At 38.4% G+C, this 19,770-nt stretch overlaps 1 protein-coding gene across 1 annotated transcript in view; it reads right to left on the reverse strand.

The window, feature by feature from the left end:
• Positions 1-19,770, reverse strand: part of KIF16B (kinesin family member 16B) — a 122,010-nt gene that overhangs the window by 30,030 nt on the left and 72,210 nt on the right. The window contains 2 exon segments of the mRNA XM_031552295.1: positions 9,653-9,742; positions 17,402-17,524. Of these exon segments, the coding sequence (XP_031408155.1) occupies positions 9,653-9,742; positions 17,402-17,524 (213 nt within the window).

Consider the following 19,770-nt stretch of genomic DNA (forward strand, 5'->3'; position numbering starts at 1 on the left):
CGCTCTGCCCAGGGTCCCCACCCCCCAGCCCAGGCTGCCCAGAGCCACATCCAGCCTGGCCTTGAATGCCTCCAGGGATGGGGCAGCCACAACCTCCCTGGGCAACCTGTTCCAGTGTGTCATTCTGCTGAAAACCAGACACACAGATTCACAGAATCCTTAGAGAGTTGGAAGGAATCTCTGAAGACCATCTAGTCCAACTACCCTGCAATGCACAGGGACCCCACAGCTAGATCAAGGTTGCCCAGAGCCTGATCCAGCCTTGCCTTGAAAGTCTCCAGGATGGTGCATCAACCACATCCCTAAGCAATCTGTTCCAGTGCCTTACTACCCTCACTATAAAAGATTTTTTCCTTACATCTAACCTAAATCTCCCCTCTTTGAGCTTGAAGCTTTTTCCTCATGTTCTATCACCACAGACCCTGCTATAGAGTCTGTCCTCTTCTTTCCTTTAGCTCCCCTTTAGATACTGAGCCTCAAGAGAAACTTGGTATCATCCTCCTGATCAGACAGTGATTTAAATTTATTGTATTAAATTTATTCTGATAGCTTCACATCTGCAGCTGAGTCAGTAATACCATCTATATGTGTAAGGAAAAAAAATGTAACTGGTTGTATATCTGAAATCAGTTTTTGCTATTGTCTATATCATTGGTTCAAACATAATTTGGGTATTTTCACAAAAACTGGAGTTACAGTTGGGTCATCGTATCCTAAATCAACTGAAGCCAAAATGATTCTTCTTGAAAAATCTACTTAATCCAGCAATGTACCCCTGATACACTGTGAGAACAAGTTGTTCTTCACAAAATTATTAGAAGATAGTGAGACTGTCAATAACAGCTAATGATTAACAGAGCACAAGTCTTAAAAGTCTTCTAAAGCAAGGCAATTATTAAAAAAAAAAAAAAAGGAAGCAGCAAAAACTCCAGTCCTCCTTTCTGCCTTTCTCTAAACATGAAGAAAAAACAAAGACAGGGATGCAGCCTAAGGCATTCCCAATGCCTTCAGATACTCAGGAGCAGCTAAGAAATGCCTGAATCTCAGTGAGCAACAACACCCAAGTTAAACTGTCTGAGAACTGTTCCTCTCAGAGGCAATCCTCTCTCACAGACAGCTATTATCCATCTGAAACTATTTTACTGATTAAAAAGAAAAGAAGAGAATATTTTGATATCATGCAAATTCACTAGATAATTGAGCAGAACTTTGAAAATCAGATTATAAAATAATCAAAGCAATTATGCTGTCAAATGCTTTGTGAATTTTGAAGCGAAGAACTTATCCCTTTCAAGGGCTTCTATTTTTAATTTATGCACTGTTAATCTTATAGATTTGCCATGGCACAATCAGTAAGACCTGGCTTTCTATTTCTGCCTGTAGGTTAACTGTCTCGTACTGAATTTATTTATCTGGAGATCTCTAAAACCAATGGTATTTTCCTACAGAACTGTTGGAAACTCAAAGGTTCCAGTAGTTGCTGAGGAGGGACATAAAAGTAGGTCTCATCATTGACCAAACCATAGGAGAGAGGGAGGGAGGAAGAAGGGGGAGAGATAAGCAGAAACTGTATGTCTGCAAAATTGCATCTACCAACCCAAGAAAACGTTGCTGCACAATCCTAGCATACAAAAGAACAATAATCACAAATTAATCCCAAAGCCAGGTTTTCACAAGGCTCTTAAGACGTTCGCATTCAGATATTCAGACATTGAATTCATTTTCACACTAGAAACTGAATAACTGCATACCATGCTGGAAACAAACATGCCAGTGGTTTTGCTATGCCACAGATGCTCATGTCCTGGTTAGCAAGTATAAATTCAGAGATGCCACATGGAATAAATACACTCCCCCATAATCAGACTTGCACAGACTACATGATGCAGTTAGCAGGGATATTTTTTGCAGTTTATTACAGAATAAGATTCTCCTGTTCATATGCATTTATAAACTGATGCACTGAGCAAAGTGCTAAAAGTTCTTTCAAAAGCAGCAGAAAAGTTTTGAGCTGCAAAAAGAAAGGCCACATTAAGCACTTAGGGATCTGCTCACATTTCCCCTGTAGCTAATAGCAAGCCAAGGCTGACATGGAAGCACTATGCACATAAAGTTACAGGCTTCCACAGTTGTCTGAACATAACGTAATTAGGAATGTGAGCTGGAAAAGTGTATATGACAAAATATGCTTCCTGTGTTTGTACTTCCTGGCTGTTACCAGTGACAAGAACATAAACGTTAAAATCTAAAATTACCCATACCATAATTACTGTAATTTGCACTGAATAAAGGTGAAGGCTATAATCACATGCTTGTATAATAGAATTGTAAGGTTTACACACATTTAAGGATTCTAAAGATTACTACTCTATTTTTCCTTCAATATTTATGGAAAGATATATTAGTAAGGCTAGCAAAGTGCCCAGCAAGAGAGCAAGAATTAAGAATGCCTTTATGATCTGTACTTCAAAAACTATTTCTATGCCCTTTTCTGTACGCTTATGATCCTGTTAGATGTATTATTTTAATAGACATTTCATATAGAACATGGCGTTTGCTATGCACACTAGTGCTGTAAACAATCTTCATTTTAATCTGTGTTCAAATACCCAATATTCCTCGGGGGAGGGAGGTGGTAGAATGCACAAAGAAACAAAAAACCCACAGTTTTTAGATAGTTTATGTATGTTTGGTAGTTGTCCTAAGATTTGCATGGGAGATTTGGTACTCCATTAGATTTCTCTACTGTATGAAACAAAACTACAGTATATACTCTTGATTACTTCAAAAACAATTTCAAGCTTGATAGCATTCAGAAGCACCACTCCAGTCAAGTCAAAAACCATCAAGAAGTTCATTGCTTTCCTGGGTCAGTCTTTCAAATGCAAAATAAAGTTTGAAACACTGTTATATAATGCTCTCCCTAAGGGACACGGAGTTCCTAGAAGCTGAAAGAACCTGAATTAAGAATACAGACAAAATCAGACTTTCTAAAACAATAAAATAACATAGCAAGACCTGTACCACTGTGATCATTGCTATTTGCTACACCTTGCTTCTCTCTGGCACTTGTAACCTTTGATTTTCAATTGTCATTTGGTTAAGAGTTTCTCAACATCAACCTCAGCAATCACTGAAGCTGTGAAAGGATTGGGACTTCAGTCACTGAAGGTTTCAGAACAAACTCATTTTAAATAGTGTTTTAGAAGTTTGCAGTTATTTACAGCTATAGTGCTTTACATTTCCTATGACCGAACACTAGAAACATTCAGATGTCCAGAATCATGCATTCAATGTAAATGTATTATCTAAATCTCATCTCTTAATGAAATATGCAGTTATGGACACCAGTAAATGACAAATCTATTGGTAAAACCAGCAGAGCTTCTGACAGACCAGCTCTGGTGCAACAAGCTTTTGTCTTCTGCTTCCAAAGCAGCTCTTGTGCTCCAAAGCTCACCAGTTACATGGCAGCTGGCTCAGCAGCTCTGTAAGCCAAGCACCTTAAAGTTATTGCTTCCCCATCCTTTTGCCTCTTGAAGTAATCCCAGGAGATTAACACGAGTTTTACATTTAATGAAATGCTGCAGCTGCACAGTTACAAGTCAGAAAGCCGAAGCAGTCAGAAAGGTACACTCCCAGCTGAGAAGCTGCAGCTGCCCTAAGTGCTCTGCAGAAGGAATGCTGACTTACAGCTTCTTCTTTGTTTAACCCATCTGGCTGTATTCTTTCTTGTGAGGGAGATTTAAAAAAAAAAATAATTACACAAATGCACAAAGGTTGATCAATTACCTTTATAATTATCTCGACAAAATAATGAACAACAACAACAACAAAATCACCAGCCATGTCTTGGAAGTTAGCAAGAAGTTGCACTTATCTGACCCTGGAAATAACCTCTCTCCAAATCCAGGGATGATCTCCTAAAATCAACAGCTTCACCTCATATTCATTCCCTCACCATTAACTGTGCTGGTATTTTGTGCTGAAGATTTCTTTCACTTATTACTTATCAAGAGCAACACATGTATGGGCCATTTAAAAAAAAAATGTGGATCCCTTCCTTCCCTGGCTGTCACCCAGAAAAGGAGGATGGAGGCAAAAGGAAAAGACCGTGAGATCAAACCCTGATAGCTGAATCAACAATTCACGCCTCTTCTCATTATTGCATGGCAGAATTAATGCTAGTTAATAACTGGGACGAGAGAAGAGTTTCAAAAGAACTTCAGAAGGGATTAGAACACTGACGCCCTACATTAACAGCAGGCATTTACATAAAGTTGTGTGGTTGCAGGCAGTATGGTTGGATGAAATATGATGTGAACTCACTGAGATACAAAAAGTTTCTTGCAGCTCATCTCTAAAAGAGAAAATATTTTCATAGAGAAGGGACAAGCTACTTTGAATGCTGGAGGGGAAATTTAAATGGGACATAAGGAAAAAGCTTGTTATGATAATAGTGGTGAGGCAGTGGCACAGGCTGCCCAGAGAGGCAGTGGATGTCCCATCCCTGCAGACAGCCAAGGTCAGAATGGACAGGGCTGTGAGCACTGATGGAGCTGTGGGTGTCCCTGTGCACTGCAGGGGTTGGACTGGATGGCTTTTAAGGTTCCTACGAATTCAAACAAATCTACTTTGAATTTTCAAAGCTCTGAAATACTTAAAATATTTTTAAAATGAGCTTACAACAAATAATTGGAATTCGTTATATTCAAAAACATTCACATATTATTTCTGACAAGCTTGAGAAATATTTTCTGCTCTTTGAGTTTCATGCAATTCTTATGCAAAGCAAGAAAGCGAGCGCCTTGAGTTCAATCCAAAAGAACTACATTCTGTCAAATAAATCACTGATTAATAGAGGATATTGTTTTCAGATGTAAAATGGAGTAATACGACTCCCATTGACACTACCAACAAGAGTCTTTCCTCCTTAGAAATCTAGACTAAAAAATTGAAACCAGACAGACAGCATTTTTTCCTAATTATTATAATTGCTATAAAATACAACCTTTACTGTCCAATACTTCAGTATATGAAGCAAACGCTCCCGCTGTCTGTAGCATGCAGGCATCCTAACTTCCAAGATACATGATATTAGATGTGTAACTACAATGTATCTCACTCATTTCCCCAATGGGAACAGCATACAGGGTAGAGGCAGAGCACATGGGAACTCTGGATCGAAGGCTCAATCTTCTGTATAACATTTCCTGCTGCTTCAGGATATGGATATTACACATCCTTTTGGTCCCATAAGATGACATGAACCAGACCAGTGGAAGGGGAAGCTGGATCAGTTACGAGGCCTGAAATTCTTCAAAAATAATAACCAGTCTTCTTGTGCTTTAGACAGTGAAAGATATAAATATTACTTTATACACAGACCACCATACATCATATAGGAATACAGAAATTATTAGATTCTGTTAAACGGGCTAGAAGCCAATAGCTTTAGCACTTCTTTCAAAATCTTGCCTGCATACACATCCTTATCTTCATGAATTGATCTATAAATGCAAGTATGCATTTTAACTGCTCTTTGACAAGCTCTGCATGGATTTACAAATATTTTAAGACAGTGATTGACTATTAGGACTAAAAATGCCTTGGTGCTATGTGCTTCCCTTTACACCATTCAGAGACTTTTGTATACATGGAAGGAGGTTTCTAGAGAAGTGACAGTGAAGGCTGTAAGCAAAGTGACAATGAAAGCCTGCAAAACCTGGATAGAAAGTGGCAAGTATGGAATCCCAAAATGCACAAATGTCTTTACAAGACCCTGAATTCACTTAAGGAATGATAAATCGTCAGTTGTTCCTCTGTTTTCCTTTGAAAGAAGAGACAAGAAAGCTTTAAGAAGGGGGGAGCAGTGGCCATCACAAATTCACAACACTCAAACTTGCTTAAGTAACAGATAGGAGACAGCATCCCTCTCATCAAGGCAGGCAGAAAAGGTTTTTTGCAGAAACCAGCACTCCAGTACTATTCCAAAACTGTGAGTCTATAAGAAAAGAAGGAGGAGGAAAAGTTCTTATGTCTCAATTAAAGAGCCTATTTGTTCCTGTTTCTGACCAGTGATGAACAAAAAGTGTATTTCATTACATAGGTCACTGCTACTGAAAGCTAAGGTATGATCTTAATTAAAATCCCAGAAACAAGAGTATGATTTACAAATATGTAGCATAAGAAAGCTGAAGACAGGCAAATGACAATTGTGTAGATCTACAAAGAACATCAACAGAAAACCCAAACCAACCAACCAACAAAAAACCACAACAAACCAGCAGGGACTTATAATGCTGGTGTTTGTCTGCCTCTAGCACAACCTCATCCTGCAGCAACTCCTCCAGTCCTTCTGATTTTGCAAGTGACACTTCTATGAGACAAGCAGCCATCACCATCCAGCAATTTACATAACAAGGAACATGAAGGTACATAAAATACAACATCAATGTAAGACACTAAGAGAGTTCCTGCTCCTGAAAAGGCAGACTTCTTAAAAAATCTTTCCAATAAATCAGTTTTCCAATGCATTCCTTTGGGAATTCAGTGGCAGCAACATGAAATGCAAGATCAGCAAGTTATTAAAATACTGATGTAGTAATTCAGAACTGAGCAACTAATGAGCTGCAAAGTTCACTTCTAAAAAGCAGGACACTCATATGTTAAACATATTCACAGTATTTTCTCTGTCCATTATAAATATTAATTCAGAGTTGGAAAGTGAGCGACACAAAATAAAATCCAACTTTGATGGGTTCTGATGACATTTAAGGATCAAATTTCTTTGGAACAAAACGTAGGAACTATGGAGCCAACTCTGCCAAACTTGTTTTTAAATGTATTTTAGTGTCATAATGAATGCCAAATTAGGTCACTGGCAAAAGAAAGGAGACAGGCGACTTTCAGTTTGCCAAACAAAGTAAGCACAAACCCACTTTGCAAAATTAATCCCAAATTTCCATAAATTAAGGCTATTTAAAAACAAATAGGCTAAAATTTAGGAAAGCATTGCTCATTTACATATGTCACACTGACAGTGAAACTCCTTCAAAGAAAACAAACTCCAAATCTTTACTACAGTGAACAATATGAAAAGTTTCGTTCATCACAAGGGCACCGGTTGTGGAAATGCCAACAAGCAGAAGAAACCAGCTGCATACTAGCTAGGTTTCTTCAGCCCACAGGCTTGCCATTTATTTCTGGTGCTCTAATTCTCAAAGGACTGGACACAACACAACTACCTGCACTACAGAGAAGAAAGCAGGCAGCATCACTGCTGAAGGGAACAGTGCTTCCAAAGTAGATTCTGCACTGACAGGGAGAAAACTACCAGAGATGCAGTGGATGACTTGATCAAATGCCCACCTCTCTTCTCCTGTGCTTTACAGTGCTTTGTACTTAGAAAAGATATGCATATTGAATCTGACCAATAATTCATTTGAGGTTGCTTTGAAGAGGAGTCTAGACAAAAGGTGGAAGAAGATTCTAACAAAGCTATAGATCTGCTGTTTCAGATAGTAACATGGTTAATCACTTCTTTTAAGCACACTGGAAGCCAAAACACATTAATATGCTTCTTCAAAAAGTACCACACTTTAGGGAAGGGTGTACTGACAAACTTGTACGACTTGGTATTTGCCCTGACTTACACAGAGACTGTTGAGGAAAGAGCAGATAACTCAATAAAACATCCTATGATGCCTCTCCTACATGGAAATTAGAAATTTAATCACCTATATAGTTAAGCCAATAATTCTGTTAATGTACTAGATGTCAATCTCAATAAATTGACCTAAGACCAAATATATGGCAGCACAGAAGTGTCAATAAGAAACAAATGAGCACATTAACATATAAAATATATTGAGCTTGTCAGCATGGCTGCAGATAGTGAAGGAGCATAAGGAATGAAAATTGCTTATTTGAAGCATGTATTCTCCTCATTTGAGGAAGATAATTATTGACCTGTAATTGTTCTCAGGAGATGCATGGAGGTAATTGTTCTCAGGAGATGCATGGAGATAACATAACATCAGAACTTGGCTTCTTGCTAAAAGCTACTAAGAAAACTGCAGGAGGTGCTACTGCTTTTCTTTTCTGACCTACTAATATCACTCCTAAGCTCTTCTGATTCTTAAGAAAAAATCCTCCTCCTGTAACACCCAAAAGCCTGAATTTGTCAGCCCGTGAGTCACCTACGCTCACTTCAAAAAGTTGACAATAACATGCTGCAGCACAAGGGACAATTTAATGGAGGCTTTAAGAACATCAGATTCCTTCTGAATTTGATTACTACAAACTACAAAGAAGTTGATCTCCTGAAATAATTGTAAATGTCATATTCAATTGTTCCTCAAAGTACTGTCAGGACTGATAACAGGCTGTGAGCAAGTCTGCTCAAACACGTTTTCCTATAAGGGGGAGATTAGTCTGCAGAGGGATTCAGGTAACCCTTTTCTATTTCAAACAGGTGACAGTCTAGCCATTTCTTCAGGAGTTAGATGCAATTAGGATATTAGTGTCTACATATCGTATCTCTGCAGCAATTTATTTGAATCAAAAATATCACAGTGATGTTCACTCAAAATAATATTTTTAAAAGCATTTGTGAAAAGAGAATGTTTCAATTTTCTACTCAAAATTCATTCTGATCTTTTAGAACTTCCTGACAATCAGAAAAGATTACTGTAATTTTCTTCTTCTTAGGCTTACTCTTCTTCAGCTAGTGTGTAGTTTCAGTTTCTGGGTTTCATATTCCTTTGGAATGATCTTAAGTTGCAGGATCTCCACAAGATACAGACTCTTGCTATTCTACTCTTTAAAACCTCAAGATCTTCCCATGCTCAATACATGTTTAGCTTAAAGAATACATAAGAAAAAATAAACAAGAAACAACCCTTTGCATGCTATTGCATCACGCTCTCTCAGACATTAATGCCTTTTAGTATATAGCCCGTGAAAATACATGGTCTGTGCTTCCTTACTTGAGACAACTCTCAAATTAGGATAACTTCAATTGCTTGAATGATTTATTTCTGCTAATATCCACCAGAACAAGGAGAAAGGAAGCAAAACATTAATAATTAAAAGCTAGATGTGGAAACCAAGAACTGTAATTCTACAAACACTCACTCCTATGAACTAAAGTGTTGTCAGGCACAGCTCTTCATATCCTGAATGCCCAAAGTCTCAGAGGTGGTCAGAAAGATCAATTTTCCATTTTGCAGAAACCTGGAAACCACTCTCACAAAAGAGTATCTGTGGAACAACGCACTCCTTTTAAACGAGGAGTTGTCAGGATGACGTGGTATGACTGCAAGTATTTTGCAATGAACAAAGCAGCAACCTCCAGGGAATGACTCCAGCTGGCGGCAAAGGGAATTAATGGCTAGAGGCAGCACATTTAGTCGTGGTTTCACTGTAGTAACAGCATGCAACAATCCATCCTGGCTCTAGCAGCCTTGGAGCTTCAAACTGCCAAAGGGCTTGCCATTTTTACTAAGCAGCAGACTGGTTTTGTGTAAGCTTCTCTTCCCCCCTCATCCCAAAAAAGGCAAAAGAAACTCAAAAAACAAAAAAACCAAACCCACAAGGTTATTTTCAAGGTTCCACTCTTTCCTGTAAAATAGATTTTACCAAAACTTACCTCTGGGTACTTCAATTTTAAAGTTCTGTGCATTTCCCGAAAACGACTGTATCGCCTGAATACTGTCCATGTCTCATCCAAGACTGTTATCTGTATCAGATGACATAAAAAGAAAAAACAGAAGTAAAAGCACATAGCACACCACACTAAGAACTATGCAGTACAGTGAGTTATCAGATTAATATGGATAACAGTAATTTCCTTGAATTCTATAATTTATGGTTTACTTAACTTTTCTGTTATCACACAAGCAAGTTTTTTGGGTTTTTTGTTTGTTTTTAAATAAGGATCACTGATTGCAAATGAAAAAACTGAACACAGGTATTCCATATTCCAGAGTAGACTGCCAAGTCTGTAAACACCCTAAAATATCCCAATCACTTGTCAGTGCAGCTATGCAGCTCACAGCATTACAATTAGTGGGTGTTCCACTAATGAAAAGCACCCAGCACAAGGTAGTGTAACCTCTCTGGATGTTGATGTAAGTGCATCTCTACTCATATAGAATTATGCATACACGCATATAGAAATACACATAAAAATATTAAACATACTTTTCCTGTAAACAGTTTGTTATCGAATAGAATGTGGTTCCAATTCATACAGTAAAAACAACATATATTGCCTTTCAGTGGAAGATATTCCTTTAAAGTACTCTAGGCCTGTGTCATCAGTATGTTGATGAGCATCCCATTTATACAGGAAGTTTCATTAAAATCAACAGAAGTGCTCCTGTGAAAAAAAAACAAATAGCAAAGGGAGCCAAGAGGAGGGCAATTCAGCTATCTAACTTTGCCATCAGTTAAACTGCAAACCCCCACTGGAACTGAGAAACTGGCATAAAAATTTCAGTGAATGAAAAATTTTTCACCACCTAAAATTAGGTGAAATGAAAGAAATTTCTAAGTGGGTCATAAAAGTGATATGAAGAGCCTTTGATTTCACAGCAAAGCCCTTCTATTGCTCTGATGATCTAACACTATCAAGTGATGCTGCAGCGCGAGGAGGGCGTTTTGCTACGCCAACTAGCACAGCTGAAAAAAACCAACTAGCAATATCTAAACAGGAAAGCTTGCTGCTTTTTTAATTCAATAGGCCTAATGTATGATATAACTTCTGTCCAGCAACGAATTTGTACACAAAAAAATCAACAATACGCATTTTGCAAAATGCATTTTACAAAGATATGGGCTTTAATCCAAAAGTGACTCTTACAATGTACAAGCAATTCCCACACTACAAAGCATATGATAGTCACAGGACAATGGAAAATGGAAATGGAGAAGGATAACCAAGTAAGAGAAAAAGAAACTGGGACAATAAAGCCAGAAAGAGCCAGCATCATGGTTTGACAAGAGCCAGCAGTGTGCTCCTGCAGTCTGGAAGGCCAACTATACCGTGAGCTGCATCAACAGAGGGGTAATGGGTAGCAGAAAGGCAAGAGACGAGATTGTTCCCATCTACTCTGCCCTTGTGAGGCCCCATCTGCATCAATGTGTCCAGGCCTGGGGCCCCCAGCACAAGAAGGATGCAGAGCTGTTGGAGTGAAACCAGAGGAGAACCATGAAAATGCTCAGAGGGCTGGAGCACCTCTCCTGTGAAGAAAGGTTGAGGGAAGTGGGCTCGTTCAGCCTGCAGAAGAGAAGGCTCTGGGAAGATCTCACTGCAGCCATCCAGTACTTGAAGGGAGATTATAAGCAGGAGGGGGAGCGACTTTTTACATGGTCTGATAGTGATAAGACAAGAGGGAATGAATGCCTTTGATCTAAGAGAGGAGATTTAGGTTAGACATTGAGAGATGTTTCACTCAGAGGGCAGTGAGGCCCTGGCACTGCTGCCCAGAGAGCTGTGGGTGCCCCACCCCTGGAGGTGCCCAAGGCCAAGCAGCATTTCTAAGAGTTGCCAACTCAGCCTTTTACCAAAGAGATCTCTGACCCATGCTTCCCCATCCCATCTGCCTTTACAGGGGTAAACTAAAAACACTGAAACTGGAAGAAGTGCTTTGGAGACCAAAAAAACGTGCCGCATGATCTCAGGAATTAGGTTTTCTTTCATTGATTGATTTTTAGTTTAAAGATATAAGTAAACAAAACTGGGCTTTAAAATCTAACAGGACTTTTCACAACCATTTACCTTTCACAAATTGCAGCTGGACTAGATGATCTGTGGAGGTGCCTTCCAATTGAACTATTCTGTTCTAAAACAAACATTTTTCTAGCATATCTCCTCAATGCAAAATCATTATTTCTGATACAATTCATCTTTTCTGTCACCAACATGCTTGACTGCTGCTAGGATGACTGCATTTCCTTACAAATAAATTCACACAGTTGCCCTCCTTCAATGTAATGTTAACAATCACTCAAGCCCTACAAAGGAGGTGACTGGATACAACCTGCGTGGGCAGGTTTAACTACAATAAACGAGGGATTCAGGAATATGCATGCTGCACCAATCTTAATTAACCCATTATCTATTTTGTTCTCAATAATCAACTTAAAGTAAAGCACTCTGTGACTTAAACGTTGTTTCTAGTTCGTTTTTGCTTTAATTCTGTATTGTAATATTGCCAATTGAACTGTGGACTTTTACTGTGATATTTATGCAAAAACGACCTCTTTTTTTCCCCAGAGCTTTCACACTGGCAACGCTTTTTGGGGAGCAATCTAGCCTGAAGCATCCAGGACTCTCCCAGCTACACAGCCTGGGGAAGAGCAGGTATGTCAGCTTGCCAACGATGCTGTTGTCCATCTGGCAGCAGTCTAAGTGACAGGGCAGTGCTGAATATACCCAACTGCCTGCAGCCAATTTTATTAAACTTCTTAAAAGGATCTAATGAATACAACTGTTTTAACCACTTCAGGAATACTTGACAGAACCACATTGGAAGGCAAAGCCACGGATCTCTGCTGCTGAGTTCCTGAAGCTTGCTCTCTACTGTGTTCTCTGGTGGCTTGATTTGACTTGTTCCCTGTCATCCCCTTCATTTACTTCCCTAATTCATCTATGAGACTAGTGAGTAAATGCACTCCAATATCTTCTTGTTGTTAATGAGCCTTTTTTCCTCTGTTGAGATGAAATGCCATCAGTCACTCTCTCTTTCCGTACTGCTGATATTATTGGAAAATAACTTTCAAAGCTAAGCAACACCCTAACCACTCCCCAAAGCTCCACAACAATGTTGTTATGAAGGCAGATGGGTCCAAACTCCACTGGTATAAGCAGAAGAATAACAGTACATTTGACATAGCAATGATGTTTCTAGAACACGGCCTTGTACTCCTACAGCTGATACAGCCAGTTTGGTCTGGGATTCTTTCTTCCATCCTTCAGTAAAGATCGTATGACAGATTATAAAGAATGCAAGTATGGGACTAGGATAAAAGAAAATCTATTGAACTGTACCAAGTAAAGCAAATTCAAATAGCCCTTCACTTTCTTCTTGTAATTTACTACTAGTAATAAATATATATAAATACACATATATGGTTGAGTAAATCTATAAGACATTTTCAAAACACTCTTATCTGGGCACTTACGTGACCTTAGCCTTGACTTATAGTTGTGTTACTTTTTTCACTCAAGTGAAAGTGCAGTATTTCCTACATAAAACCCAGACATTTGGAAGGAGATAGTGCAGTCCTGTTTCCTGAACTTTCACTCTGCACAATGGCAGACAATCACTTAACCGACATTTTCAACCAATTTCACTCTAAGGCACTCAAAAGGTTTGTTCTCCCATCCACTCCCATACAAATAAGTAAACCCACAAAAATAGGTGTATATTACACCGACTTCTGAATCCATCAGAAAAAAAGAATTACATGTCTGAGCTGAAACAGACAATGTGAAAATTGACTTTGTTGAAATTACTTCTCCCACTGTCAATGAATACAGCCTATGAAAATCTAGAACCTGATAGACGCTAAGGGACTTATCCTGGCGTTTTTATGGATTTTTTTTTAATTTATCTTTAAGGGTGTTAGTACTGTTGAGGACTGTTTTTTAATTGTGTCCCCCATGGGGCATGCAATGTTTCATGTATTAATGAGCACTGCTTTTGCTTCACTCCAATTCTGCATTAACTCACAGAGCATAGGAGAAAACGCTGATGAAACCCATCAATGTTTTTAGCAAACCCACCACAGCACTTGGTGAATGCAACCTCATGACTAGACCTAAAAAAAAAAAAAATCCAAAAAAAACCCCAACCCACTGCTTTCGGATGCATCTGCCTTGATCTTCTATAGCGAACTCATCAAAGATGACTGGAAGGCTTTGAAACGCAAGAAAAAGCAAGTTTTGATAAAATATCTAAGAGGATGAATAAAATGAAAGAAGCCATAAAAACTGGGGAAAGCTGAACAAAATGAGAAGGCATGTATTTTACATTTATATATGTATATATATTTTTACATAAGCACACACACCCCTTTTGCTCTTGTCAAAGGATCCCTAGCCTAATTTCTGGTTTAGTTGCCCACCTCCTGCTCTTGGGAGACCCACTTGTGTCTTTGAACTGGAGGTTCCCCCTTCCTTGCAACCTCTCTGCTCCTCCTGCTTCCCACAGATGCTGTCTAGTAATTTCAGGTACTTTCTGTAACAAACGCCAACAACGCAAAAACCTCACAATGCAAAAAATCTTCCCACATGCTGTTTCTACTGTGGCTTTGTCTGAATATTCTGTGTATTACAGCAACACAAAAGGAAGCAGAGAACACACGGTAATCTTCAGGTATTCTAATTCAGCTCCAAGGTAACTGCGTTTAGACCTGATTAAGTTACTACTGCTTCATCGTGTCTTTAAAGACTGCATATAAAACTGTCACCCAAAAGGAAATTTATTTGGAAAGTTACCTATTAGTATCAAATATTTAATAGCAGACCCACAGAAACAACTCCATGATTTTTCTTGCAGCAAAAGAAGAAGGTGCTAACTCTAATAAAATATGTTTTGGTTTCTATTTTGCATTCTCCCCAAAAGGATCTTGTGGGCCTTGCTTGACATCAGAAAGCGTGACCTGTATTGAGTGACAGAAGGTGAGCAGGTCAGAACACCTTTCCAGAGATCATGTACATCTAGATGGACGAGATGCTGAACTTGCACTAGAAGAAAATATTGTTGGATGGTATAGAAGGATTGAAAGACTTATGAACTAACACAATGCTGCCAAGAAGTGTGGAACTTGTTCTCTTCCTCTGGGCATATAAACAAAGTAGTTTTTACTATTTCATTTTACAAGAAGAAATTTATACAGAATATTTGTCAGATTAGTTCCTCCACATAGCAATACACAAGGATTTCATTGCAAACACAATCATTAGAATCATCTGCTGATGAAAAAACTTCTGAGATACTTAGGATTCAAAGGTTTTGAGTCTCTTTTACAGTTCAACTCAATCACCTTGACTGTGACAGATTTTTAAGTGCTGTTGCACACAAATAGGTCAGCCACCCATTTTCGCAACAAGAAGAACAACCTCAGTGAAGAAAGCCCATTTGGGCAGCAGCAAAGGACATGAGACAAGCACAAGAGCCCCCTTCCAAGATTGATGTACCTTCTAATGCACCATCACCTGGAAATTAACTAAAGAAAAGTGGAGCTATAATAAAGAATTATTTCTACAACTGACATGGTATCCTCACCCATCAGGAAAGGGTAAAACATGTTCACATTCTCTCCTTCTTGCTTGTAGAAAGACAATTCTACTTTCCTAGCTCTTAGGGAAAAAAAATAAATCACTATATTACATATTCTGATATCTTACAGAAATATGAGTAGGAACAGCTGAAGGATACTAAAGATCGAAGCAGAGATAGGAGCTCTGCAGGGAAAAGATTTTAAACAGAAAAGTTTGTGGAAACTCTGTTGACTGTAGCTTGGAGCAATATCCTGACCATAGCAAAAGCAGTCCAGTGTGGCACAGAGATCTGTAGGCAAAGGGAAAAAAAATGTGTACACTGATGATTGATTTGTGTAAGGGAGCGACTAAGATATCTCACAGAGTGTCAAACTAAGCTTCATAGGAGTTATAATAAAAATATTTATTGCACTAAGGAAGTTGGTAGCAATGGAATACAATTATTAAAGTGATCACCCATTCCTTACTCTGTACCATCATTTACTTGCTTTGAACTTCATCAAAGATATTTAAGCAGCAGTTTCTCTAAGAGGCAGCCTAGAGTTAGCACAGGAGAGAGAAAAATGATGCTACTGACAAGTACAACAGAAGAGAACAGCCACACCATATACAAAGCTCTTGGCCAGAGGACTGCATCAGGTCATTCCATGACACTAGAGAGGCCAGCCTGTGAGCCTTGCTTCTTGCAGAAACAAAATACACAACAGAACTGCTGAAGCCTAATTTCATGTGTTCTTGTATTCTTTGTTTGGATATTATCCTGTTCTTTCCTCGTTAAAATCCCACCCCTTTCCTTCGTATTTCTCCCCCCAAAAATAACATCTCCTTCTGCATCAAGTGTAAGCCTTCCTCCACATACTCTTTTACTACCTCTTCATGCCAGGTCCCCCACCTATGCTTCCGTGGGCTTTAGGGGTGAAGAAAGAGTACTTGGAGAAGAAATCTACTGATTGTTACTTTTTACTTTATCTACCTTTACTACCATTATCCAGTTTAATAAATCCCATCTGCAGAAAACAGCTGGCAAATAGAGCAGTCTTTGGGGAAGGTTCATGTGCACTTACTCCTTTCTCAGCATCTCTGACAGGTACTGGGCTTTCACCGACCCCAGCAAATTCAACATCCTAACAGCAGAAAGGAGCATTCCATTCACAAACAGTGCAATATGTTTCAAGATGACATTTTAATTAGCAATAAAAGAGCTAAGACTGACCATCTCAATGAAAGACTCTGCAAAAGAGACCGTGAACATAGCTCAAAAACAGACCTACACACTGTGAAGGCAGGTCACTCCTCCAGCTATCACCACCTGATGAAGCATCTGGCAGTACATTCAGTGTAGGTGGCTGCCAACTGAGTCTCTGATGCCATGTACATCAGTTATGCTACATGTCCACATGCACTGAAAGCACATTTCCAATTAGATTTCACATCTTGCTTTGAAATAACTGGCTTAGTACCAGAGGAAACATAATGAATATGCATTTTTTCCAGCACTTCTGCAGAGTACTGACTGGGAGAGACACTAGAATGGAGGGGAAATAGTTTGGAAAAGAGAGACCTTGTAAACGCAAGCTGAGAAGAAACAGAACAAAGAGCCAGAAATGAAACAAGCTTTTGTTGCAGAATACTTAACTTAGGCTCCCATTAGATAAATATTTCAAATCCAAACATTTCTGTACTTTACACTTGCATCTTAGTAAGATCTGGATCTGTCTTTCCCAAGGGTCTGACAACCAATCATTTGGAAAATACTTGTCTTTATAGTGTCCTGTACTGCACATGCTTCCCCAAACCCCCTGTGTTCAGTAGTACAGAGGGCACTTACACAGAAGGACAAGAACTGCACTCACTGGAACAAAGGCTACATAGCACTGGATTTAGCAAGGTGATTTCTGTAATTTGGAGCTTCTCAGGTGTGCTTACTATTGCTGTGTCCACTGTTACTAACTATGATGTGGTTACAGTGAACACCTACGCTTAGACAGAGATAACTAGGAACTAGATGTTTTTAAAGAAAAGGCATTTTCCTATTATTATCATTATTACTATGATGCTATTTCTATGCTTTAAAACATCAAGGAGAAGCAAGTGAAAAGCACTTACCTTTATTTCAAACTCATAGTGTTCATCCTTTCCCTGCCCACACAGGACATAGCGTGGAATACTAATTTTAATTGGGTCCTTTAGGTCATCTGGATTTGCTCCCAAAGAACGACAGACCATCCGCTTTCATGTGCATACCAAATAGGGAGAACAAAGGAAAACCAAAATCACTAAGTAAGGAAAAAGAAAAAAAAACCTTACACTAAAATTGAGAAAGTATTCTCAGCCAGAAGAGCTGAGAAAGAAAGAGTGGAAGTGGCAGAAATTAACTTGAAAGTGAAGAAATTACTTGAAAACAAAGTGGATATGCTTTTATAAGCAAGTCCTAGCATTTCACTATGGATAAAAAACACGAGGTGAATTTGGTGCAGAATACTGTTTTTTCTGTGAAAGGAAATTTTCAGCTTAGATATCAAAAATAAGGGAAAAGAGAAGACTTATTAACCCTGCTTGAAAAAAAAAACATATATATGATGAGTTCGTTTTTCATACGTATTTATATAACAAATCTGTTTACAATATCATGCAAAGCTGCAGGAGGTCCAGGTGATTCAGAAAGCTCTTAAAGCTTGGATTTAAATCCCAGTCATTTTACAGTTAAACAAGGTATAGCTAACATAGGAATCCACTGTCAAAAGAGTTTCCTATTATTTTCTTAAAATTTTAACCCATAACAGACATCTCAACAGTGATAAGCATATAAAGGAGTGGACAAAGCTATAAAGTGTTATTTATAGCGAGAGCACACTGTGCTAACAGTCAGATGGAATTTATAATTGTAAAGTGATGTCAATAATAAAACAGCTCTGCAGCTGAAAAGATGGATGTTTTGTAGAGATCCTATCCAAAAGGTAGCATAAGCATTTGTAGTGAATGAAAACAGAAACTGCTTTTTTAGGAAGTCATCCATCGACTCAACTGAGAGCTTTTGCTTTTGCAGTTCTTTGCAGTTGTTGAAGAAGCAACAGCAGCACAACAAATATAAGTCAAAAATAACAGAAAAAAAAATTGAGAAATTATCACTTCAAATTTATGGCCACCCCGCATCCTTGTATTTAGAGATGCTATCCATCACTTCATCCGTAGCTGTTTCTCAACCATTTACTCTTAGTGCTTCAATAGCCTTTATGAAGCATGCTGTATGGTCAAAATCCTCCAGTCTTGACCAACACTACCCAGAAATCTGAATGTGGTTTACATTCCTGCTCAGTGAACTGGGTCCCTCTGTAACAACTCTGGTTGCATACTACATATGATGACACTACCAAAAGTGGCAGCTGCAGAAAAGTTTGAAATAGTCACAAATGCCCCTCTGAAGGCTGTTACATATAGCTTTTTCATATCCATATCTGGTTATTGAGAAGACAGGTTATCTCATTAATTCATTAGTAGTCACTTATAAATGCCAATATCATTTTCCTTAATGCCAGCATTAATAGTAGAGGAAAAGGAAACACAGGAAGAAAGACTATGTTTGAATAGATTAAAAAAAAAAATTATCTTTGTTTACCAAACCAAAATTCTCCCCTCTGTATCTTCTTCCACTTTCCCCCCAGTTATCAGCTTTTCACCTATATATCAGCTTTCTGGAGTACAGAAATATAAGCAGTTCTATCCTTGGGGAAAAGAGGAGCTCACTGCCCTGGTGACAGTACGATCCATTTTAAAACAACAAGAAAACCATAAAGTCACTCTTAAAGCCACCTCTGTCAAGACGTAATTTATTGGCAGTCGTTTTTGGGAAATTATTACAAACAGCTAATAGCCAGAAGAATAATCTCAAACACAATGTACTGTGAAGAACTTGCCCTAATACATTAAATAACTCTTTGATAGTGACGAACATCCATCATTATGCTTAATTTACAGTGGAATAAAAGATTCCATAGTGAAATCTTTTTTTTTTTTTTCATAAATGTGAATTATATTCAGCAAGTTAGATTTGAAAACAAAGAAGAAAACCACGTTATCTGGAACACAACATGTGCAAACATCTTTAAACTGCAGAATGTAATCTAAAAAGAAATTAGTTTCAGTAATTGCTGTCATTTACAGCCTCGACTTAAGACAGTCCTCACAGAAAGCATCACTTCACATTAACTTTCAGCAAGACTAAAGAAATAACTTAATGATGTGAATAAGGGAGTTGCTCTCCAACTAGGCTGATATAATGTCACACTTCAATACAACCATTCTATGCTCCATGCTCTGTGAAATATTTGTATATATTTTTTTGGTTAAAAACAAAAACTATACTTTAAAATAAACCAACACGCTTTGCTCTTGTCTTTGGAATTGCTTAGGGCAGAATAAAGTTGTGTTATGATAGGAGAATCACAATTTACTACCCAAGTTACCCTTCATCATTC

This window comes from Meleagris gallopavo, chromosome 2 (assembly GCF_000146605.3).
Source record: "Meleagris gallopavo isolate NT-WF06-2002-E0010 breed Aviagen turkey brand Nicholas breeding stock chromosome 2, Turkey_5.1, whole genome shotgun sequence".
Lineage (NCBI taxonomy): Eukaryota > Metazoa > Chordata > Aves > Galliformes > Phasianidae > Meleagris > Meleagris gallopavo.